The sequence below is a fragment of the Pantherophis guttatus genome, chromosome 1 (assembly GCF_059756535.1).
Source record: "Pantherophis guttatus breed Tessera chromosome 1, ASM5975653v1, whole genome shotgun sequence".
Taxonomy (NCBI): Eukaryota; Metazoa; Chordata; class Lepidosauria; order Squamata; family Colubridae; genus Pantherophis; species Pantherophis guttatus.
Genome location: NC_142063.1, coordinates 348,593,155 through 348,602,492, shown reverse-complemented (window position 1 = coordinate 348,602,492; position 9,338 = coordinate 348,593,155). Strand labels below are relative to the sequence as shown.

At 49.5% G+C, this 9,338-nt stretch overlaps 1 protein-coding gene across 1 annotated transcript; it reads right to left on the bottom strand.

The window, feature by feature from the left end:
- Window positions 1–1,694: 1,694 nt before the first annotated feature.
- On the bottom strand, window positions 1,695–8,578 carry TLCD1 (TLC domain containing 1). Its single transcript, XM_034424521.3, has 4 exons — window positions 8,306–8,578; window positions 7,683–7,765; window positions 4,828–4,910; window positions 1,695–2,404 (listed from the first exon to the last, which is right to left on the bottom strand). Exons 1-4 carry the CDS (start codon window positions 8,494–8,496, stop codon window positions 2,018–2,020), a joined length of 744 nt encoding a protein of 247 aa, XP_034280412.1. The 5' UTR covers window positions 8,497–8,578; the 3' UTR covers window positions 1,695–2,017.
- Between the last annotated feature and the right edge of the window lie 760 nt (window positions 8,579–9,338).

Here is a 9,338-nt window from a genome sequence, read left to right as displayed (position 1 = left end):
TTCCTTGTCATCATGACTAATCTTGCCTTGTTGATATATTGTCTTAATCTCATGTCAGCCATCGATACTCTGACTGACGTGTTTCGGTATTTTATCTTCCATCTACTTCCTGGATGGAAAAAGGCAGTTAATTGAATTTTGCACACAGACACAAAACAGCCTGTCAACCTCTTGCTGCTTGTGGGGAATTTGCATGACTGATTCCTGACTTACTTTTGAGTAGTCCACAAAAAAGACGCTCTGGTGGCTCAGCAGACTAATTAACATCCATTTACATCAGCTGCCTGCAATTACTGCAAGTTCGAATCTCCCCAGGCTCAAGGTTGACTCAGCCTTCCATCCTTTCTAAGGTAGGTGAAATGAGGACCCGGATTATGGGGGCAATAAACTGACTTTGTATAAATATACAAAAGTATGAAGGCTATTGCTTAACACATTGTAAGCCGCCCTGAGTTTCCGGAAAAGGGCGGCATATAAATCAAATTTAAAAAAAAATAATAATAAAAAAATACAGATTTGACTTACAATCATTTATTTACTGTTGGAAATTAGAATGGTTCTGAAAAAGTGATTTATGACAGTTTTTCACACTTATGACCATTGCAGCTATCTCCGTGGTCATGTGATCAAAATTCAGACGCTTGGCATGGACTTATGACGGTTGCAGGGTCCTCAGGGGGGAGGGGGTGTCACGTGATCCCCTTCGGTGACCTTCTGATGAGCAAAGAGAATGGGGAAGCCGGATTCATTTAACGACCGTGTGACTAACTTAACCACTGCAGCTATTCACTTAACAACAGTGGCTAGGAAGGTCGTAAAATGGGGGCAAAACTCACTTAACAACTCTCTTGCTTGGCAATGCAAACTTTGGGCTCAATTTCACAAAAGCCAGCTGGGTGATTCTGAGTAAATCACTAGGGGACGGTGAGTTCTAGTCTCCCTTAGGCATGAAAGCCAGCTGGGTGACTTTGGCCCAATCACCGGGAGACTGTGAGTTCTAGTCCCGCCTTAGATATGAAAAGCAACGGAGTGACTGGGCCAATCACTGGGAGACTGTGAGTTCTAGTCCCGCCTTAGATATGAAAAGCAAGAGTGACTGGGCCAATCACCGGGAGACTGTGAGTTCTAGTCCCGCCTTAGATATGAAAAGCAACAGAGTGACTGGGCCAATCACCGGGAGACTGTGAGTTCTAGTCCCGCCTTAGATATGAAAAGCAACAGAGTGACTGGGCCAATCACCGGGAGACTGTGAGTTCTAGTCCCGCCTTAGATATGAAAAGCAACAGAGTGACTGGGCCAATCACCGGGAGACTGTGAGTTCTAGTCCCGCCTTAAGCATGAAAACTAACGGAGTGACTGGGCCAGTCACCGGGAGACTGTGAGTTCTAGTCCCCACATTAGGCATGAAAAACCAGCCCCATGATTTTGAGCCGTCTCTCCCCGTCACTCCCAACCAACCTCACAGGATTGTTGTTGTGGAGAAAATAGGAGGAGGGAGGAGGATTAGGTACATTCACCACTGCCTTGAGCTATTTGCAAAAAGAATAAAAGTGTGATACAAACAAACAAACGAACGATCAGGGATCCTGCCTCCTGGTTTCCAGTATTTCCCCCCCCAAGACTGGATCTCCTCTTGTTGCATCCCCGGGCCAGATCCCCCCCCCACACACAAAGGAGCACCTCAACTAGATGGCTTCAGATTACAAATAGATTTAATGCATGAAATAATCCCTTCAAAAACCCAGATCAAAAATCCAGACAAGGCTTCCTCTTCCTCCCTGTTTCTTGCGGTCATCTCCTGGCCAGCTCGGGGCCAGGCTTGGCTCTTGACCGTTCCTTTGGGACCAGGCCAGGCAGAGACCCAGACCCAGCTGTGGGTCCGTTCCCCTGGCCGCCCTCGAAAGGGCGCCCGACCAAGTCACTAGTCCTCAACAGGGTTAAGGCACACGAGCAGCAGCGCAGCTGGACCGAGAACCTCACTCCCGTCCTCTCCTCCGCCGTGGGGGCACTTGGGACTTCAGTCGATCAGGTACTTCTTCTCGTTGTCCGAGCCCGGCTGGTGGCCGCCCGGATAGAAGTCGGAGCGCAGCAGGCGCGAGAAGTACATCAGGATCATGGCGTCCAGCAGGACGAGGTTGACCATCAGGAAGGCGCCTTGGCCTCGCATCTCCACGTGGCGTACGAAGAACCAGGTCAAGTAGGCCTGGGGGGCCAGGCGGAAGAGGAAGTAGGCCACCAGGTTGAGGTACTTGTTCACCTCGTAGAAGGTCTGGAGGGGCAGCTTGCCCAGCCGCATCATCATCCGCATGGTCAGGAAAATGTTGCTGATCTCCACGAACATGGAGACCAGTCCGGCCGCCACAAAGCGGTCCAGGAAGATCCCGGACAGTAAACCGGACGAGGCCTACAAGAAGACCAAACTTGGGGTCAGAAGAGACGGGAATCGGAATCCTGCCACCGCCTCTAAATCGGTCAAGGCTGACCCCTGCTAATCCTGGGACCCCCGAGTCCCCTTACCCATGTCCTGTCCAGCCTTGGCTCAAGCTCTTCCAAGATAAAAAGACCCTCCCTTTTTTTTGAAGAGGAGGTCAAGCTATTCTCCAAAGCAGGGGTCTCCAAGCTTGGCCCCTTTAAGACTTGTGGACTTCAACTCCCAGAATTCCCCAGCCAGCGCATGCTGGCTGGGGAATTCTGGGAGTTGAAGTCCACAAGTCTTAAAGGGGCCAAGCTTGGAGACCCCTGCTCCAAAGCACCAGAAGGGAAGACAAGAAGCAACGGATGGAAACTCATCAAGGAGAGAAGCAACCTGGAATTCAGGAGAAACTTCCTAACAGTGAGGACAATTAGCCAGTGGAACTACTTGCCACCGGAAGTTGTGAATGCTCCATCACTGGAGTTTTTAAAGAAGAGACTGGACAGCCATTTGTCTGGAATGGTAGAGGGTCTCCTGCTTGAGAACAGGATTAGAATCCCTCCAACTCTATTATTCTATTACTCCTCCTCCTCTCCCCAAACTCCCCTTCCTTCTAACACTTGTTGATGTACCATACTCGGGTTATGAAACGTCTGCAAGAAAACCACCAAACTCAAGAGAGCACCAGGGACCCCACGGTCGTTCTCCTCCAATTAACCAGTGGAACAACTTGCCACCAGAAATTGTGGGTGCTCCATCCCTTTTAAAGAGAGACTGGGCCACCATTGGTCTGAAGCGGTATAGGGTTTACTGCTTGAGCAGGAGGGGGTTGGTCTAGAAGACCTCCAAGGGCCCTTCTTACTCTGTTATTCTGATCTCCAATCTGCTTCCGTGCACTTTCCACCCTCTTTTGGAGCTGCGGAGGGCACGCCTGTTCCGTGGCTGGCATATTTCAAGGTGCTTCAGGCACCTTCAGGCAGGGAAAACAACTTTCCCCTCCCAGCCCCCTTTGGGCTCGGTTTCTGACGTGGCTCCTTCTGGCAGACAGAAGCAGGAACATAGCTGGCCTCGTGTTGGAGGCCCCAGGCTAGAAAGCAGCAGAGAGCGAGTTCGAGTCCCGCCTTAGGCATGAAGGCCAGCTGGGCGACTTTTGGCCAATCACCAGGAGACAGTGAATTCTAGTTCCTCCTTAGGCATGGAAGCCGGCTGGGTGACTTTGATGATTCTCTCTCAGCCCAACCCACCTCCTAGGTTTGTTGTTGTGGGGAAATAGGAGGAGGAAAGAGGATTAGATAGGTTTCTACTTTGAGTTTCGCATACAGTAACCAAGGCAGGAGGAAAATCAAATCAAGTCAAATCAGATGGACCCCATAGAAGAATAGAATAGAATAGAATATAGGAATAGAAGAATAGAATAGAATGGAATGGAATGGAATAGAAATTAGAAATAGAATAGAATTAGAATAGAATAAAATAGAATAGAATAGAAATTAGAAATAGAATAGAATAGAAATTAGAAATAGAATAGAATAAAATAGAATAGAATAGAAATTAGAAATAGAATAGAATAGAATAGAATGGAATAGAATAGAATAAAATAGAATAGAAATTAGAAATAGAATTAGAATAGAATAAAATAAAATAGAATAGAAATTAGAAATAGAATAGAATAAAATAGAATAGAATAGAAATTAGAAATAGAATAGAATAAAATAGAATAGAATAGAATAGAAATTAGAAATAGAATAGAATAAAATAGAATAGAATAGAAATTAGAAATAGAATAGAAAGCAATAGAATTAGAATAGAATAGAATAAAATAGAATAGAAATTAGAAACAGAATAGAATAGAGAAGAATAGAGAAGAGTAGAATAGAATTAGAATAGAATAGAATAGAAATTAGAAATAGAATAGAATAGAATAGAATAGAGTAGAGTAGAATTTTATCTACACTCAGCCCACAGGTGGTCCTCGACTTACGACCGTTCACTTAGCGACCCTCTGAAGTTATGATGGACATAGAAAAAAAGGGACTTGCGACCCAGATCTGAAGTTCTGACGACTAACCCCCATCCCCCGGTCGCGTGACTGCATTTTGGCCACTCCGCGGCCAACCTGCACTTACGGCCAGACGTGTAGTCACATGACCCTGATTTACGACATCTGTGCTATCGACCGGTCTTTATTTCCGTTTTTTTGCAAAAAATGAAAAATAAATTAAAAACGCCCCATTATGAACAGGTCTTCACTTCACAAGGGTCCCCCTCCCCCCCAAAAAATTGGGCGCGGTCACACGATGAGCCGCTTAACGACCATCGTGCCTTACGACCTCAATGACGGTTGTAAATCGAGGACCCCCTGGCATGCAAGCTGGTCAGCCCCTCCTCCTGCCCCACAGCCCCCCCCCACTTGCCACGGCATGGTGGACCAGATATTCCCAGGAGGCCCTGGACTGGCGGCAGATGATGATGTCCAGGGAGTCATGGATGAAGTAGCCTAGAAGGAAGCAAAGGGACAACTCTTGAATCTAGGGGGGGGGCACCCCCCTCTCTTGCTAGAACAGGACAGAGGCTGCTGGCAGCCCCCCCCCCAAAAAAAGCAGCAAAGTTTGGTAATGGCTGATAGATTGCTCCTGAACATGGAGGTTCCATCATCCATTCATTTTTTTTTTTAAAGTTACTTACGCTTTTTCCAAGAAGTCTTGCTCAGTCGGTCTTGGACCTCATCTAAGTCTGGCTTAAGGGGAGAACGGGCTATGGGTGGTCCTCGTCTTATGACCACAGTCATGTCTCAAGTTTTAATTTTCAGGAGCGAGACAGTGGTTTTAAGTGAGTTTCGCCCCGTTTTACGACCTTTTGTGCCCCAGATGTTAAGTGAATCTGGCTTTACTTGTCAGAAGGCCGCAGAAGCGGAACACGCGACGCCCCCTGGGGACCGTCATAAATGTGAGTCAGTTGCCAAGCGTCCAGATTTGGATCACATGACCATGGGGACACCGCAACGGTCGTTAAGTGTGAAAAAAGATCCTAAATCACTTTTCTTTCAGTGTCACTGTAACCTCAAATGGTCAATAAACTTCGAAGAGCCTTGATAGTACAGTGGTTTAGTGCACCCTGTTATTAACACAGCTGCCTGCAATTTCTGCTGGTTTGAATCTCTCCAAGGCTCAAGGTTGACTCAGCCTTTCCATCCTTTCTAAGGTAGGTAAATTGAGGACCCAGTTTGTGGGGGCAATAAGCTGACTTTGTATAAATATACAAAAGTATGAAGGCTATTGCTTAACGCATTGTAAGCCGCCCTGAGTCTCCGGAGAAGGGCGGCATATAAATAAATAAAAAAAAAGAATGGTCATTTTTTTCCCGAATGCCATCATTCTGCTAAACAACGAATTCTCACAACACTTTCAAATGACTGTATTACTATTCCTCTTCTTACCCTTACTAGTACCTATCTCTTCTTACTTATGGCTATATCCATGTTGCTTGTATCTTTACAACTTATATTGTTTTTATTGTTTCCTAGTATGATTTGATTGCTTATTAGTATCCTATGACCATCACTAAGTGTTGTATCTTATGATTCTTGATGAATATATTCTATTTTTTCTTTTATGTACTCTGAGAGCATATGCACCAAAGACAAATTCCTTGTATGTCCAATCTCATTTGGCCAATAAAGAATTTTATTCTATTCTATTCTAAACGAACAGTTGTAGGTTGGGGACTTAACAACTGCAGAGATTCACTTAGCGTCTGTGGCAAGAAAGGTCGTAAAATGTAAAATGCTTGGAATGGAAGGCTGAGGACTACCTGTATATAAATTGGTTTAATAAATAGATAGTTTTTAATACATCTGCAGGGCAGCTATTTGTACAGAAGCAGTAGAACCAGCTGCTGCCCAGCCATCCACTCCCAAATCTCCTGTCACTCAGGAGTTAACAGAAGCACCAGGAACCTGTTTCTTCGCCTTCCCCTTCGGGCATCCTGCCCCCTTCCCTTTGTCACAATCTGAACTCGAGGCCAGCGCCTGGATAATAAGTCCATGAAGTTTTCTTGACTCTGTTTTTCAGAAATTATTTACTCTTCCCTTCTTCCTGGGTTGCATGAGAAGTAGGGGGCCTAAATCACCACCTGGCTTGGTCGCCAAGGCAGGACTCGAACTCGGGTCTCCTACTTCAGAGGTCTCCAACCTCAGCAACTTTCAGACTTCCCACAATTCTCCAGCCAACTTTAAGACTTGCAGACTTCAACTCCCAGAATTCACCAGCCAACTTTTAAGACTTCTGGACTTCAACTCCCAGAATTCTCCAGCCAACTTTAAGACTTATTAACGTCAACTCCCACAATTCCCCAGCCAACTTTTAAGACTTGTCAACTCCCAGAATTCACCAACCAACTTTTAAGACTTGTGGACTTCAGCTCTCAGAATTCACCAGCCAACTTTCAAACATGGACTTCAACTCCCAGAATTCTCCAGCCAACTTTTAAGACTTGGGGACTAAAGTTGCTAAGCTGGGGATCCCTGCACCTACTCCATCGCCTTCAGGGTCTTCAGGCACTCCTCCAAGCCCGATACCCTTGTGTCTCACCTCACTTTCACCCGGCTGCATCCGGGGGAGGATGAGAAAGTCAACTTTCCACCCCTCCCTTGCCATCTTCTGGCACAGAATTCGGTCCAGCCTGATCTCCCAGCTGTGCTAAAATGCCCCTGGCAGCCCAACCCCCAAATGGGGGGGGACACGGACGGATACCCAGGAATTCACGTGGCCATTGTTAAAAGTGAAGCTGGGGGGTGGGGAGGAATAGGGCAGCTCTCTGGAGGGGAGTGGGAGGAACAAGGCAAGTGGGACAAAAGCTTTTAATGCCCCCATTGTGTTCTCCTGCGCAGCAACACAAAAAGCTAAAACATTTTGTGCCCAGAGCAGAAGATCCTACGTGGGCCTTTTGCAGCAAACCCACCAAGACCTTTGTGGCCCCCCCAGCCCCTCTCTTCTGATGCCCACTAACAACTCCAGAGCATGAGACTTTGGGCCCTCCGGGGTTCCAAAGACCCCCTTGGCAAGCGTTGCCAAAGGGAAGGTTTTCCTAGTGGTGGCGGGATGGGGTTGGTGGGCTTCAGCACTAAAAGCTGCGAAAGGCAACAGCTGCCTTGTGTTGAGATGGGCAGCCAATACATAAACAAACAAACAGTTTCCAGGAAAGCCCCCCAGCCCCCTTGGAGACCGATGGCAAAGGACGCCCCCCCCCCGTCCTTGAAGATGCTTCTTACCTGTGGAAAAGCACAGCAACAGGTGAGCGGAAGGGGAGGTGGTCCGCACGAGGTCATCGAAGGCCCCCGGCAGCTGCCACATCCTGGGAGGGGGAGAATCACCACAGGGTCAGCAGAAAGGGAGGGAAGACCCCCCCAACCCCACCAGGGAGAAATTTTATGGGGGGGGGGGAAGAGGGAGAGAGGAACGAAGAAATGCCACCCTCTTAGCCTCTTCCTGGTCTCAGCCGGTTTTCCAGCACCCCAAACCTGGCAACAGGTTGGCAGAGTTTCGCATTCCCCCCACCCCCCACCCCCTCCAGCAAAGAGGCAGCTCCAGAAAGTGAGCCCAGCTGGGAAGATGATCGACCCCCCCCACACTTAAGGTCGTTTGGGGGTCCTGGGCAACCGTCCCACGAGCCGATCCCAGCCCTCCTCCCCCCGCCCCCCCCATGAAGGGGCAACGGGGGGTCCCGCTTCGAAGCCTGGGCGATCGTTGCTCCGCCGCGTTCCCAGCCGGGGTGGGGGTGGGGGGGGGGAGGCAGCATCGGCTGGCGGGCCTGGTGGGTGGGGGGATGGGGGGGTGGGCAGTCCCTTGCCCGGCGCTCTGTGCATGCTCAGAGGCGCCCTGGCGCCCGGCTCACCCGACGACGGCCCAGAGGCCGGCCACCACGGAGTGCGCGAAGGAGACGAGCAGGTTCTTCCAGCGCCAGGTGCGCGTGGCGTCGCGGCGGACGTGGGCGGGCAGCGGGCAGCGGCTCAGCGCCCATCGGAGGGCCGCGAAGGCCAGCGACGAGCCGGCCACCAGCCCGACCGAGCGCAGCCACGGGGCCATCGCCGCCCGAAGCCCGCTCGCCCTCCCTCCCTCCCTCCGCTCCGGCCCACGTGCGCTCCCGCGGGGGAGGAGCCGACGCCCCGCCCAGACCACGCCCCCGGGGAGGGTTTCCCCAGTGGGGTGGGCGGGGCCCGTGCCCGGCTGGCACGTGCCCGGCTGCAGCGCAGATGCCCGCTAGCCGTTAGCAGCTGATCCTGCACGGGCGAGATGCGCGGGATCCAGCGACGGAAGGTCGGAACTGCGGGCGAATCGGGCTTCCTTTTGTGCCCGGATGCCACCATTGACCCAAGGAATGGCATTTAAAATCCAACTTCGTGGGAAGCAAGAAAACTGTTAATTGGGTCCCCTAAGCGAGACGGGAGCTTTGTCCCGTTTTACGACCTTTCTTGTTAAGGGAATCCCTGCAGTTCTTAAGTGAGTCACACGATTGTTAAGTGGATCTGGCTTCCCCCCCCCCCCCCAATCGACTTTGCTTGTCAGAAGGTCGCAAAAGGAGATCGCGTGACCCCGGGACACAGTGACCGTCATAAATACGAGTCAGTTGCCAAGTGTCCGAATTTTGATCACGTGACCATCAGGATGCTACATCGGTCGTAAGGGTGAAAAATGGCCATGAGTCACTTTTGTTTTGCTCCATTTTACGACCTTCCCTGGCACAGTTGTTAAGAATCACTGCGTCATTAAGTTAGTAACACAGTTATTAAGTGAAAAACTTTTGGGCTCAACTGTGTAAGTCAAGCTGTATTTCCCACGGAGAATTTGGAGGTTTTGACCATAATAAACTTAATAAATGCTTCTGTCTGTGCACCAAGGAAAGAAATGCCAACCTTCCCAGGTTTATT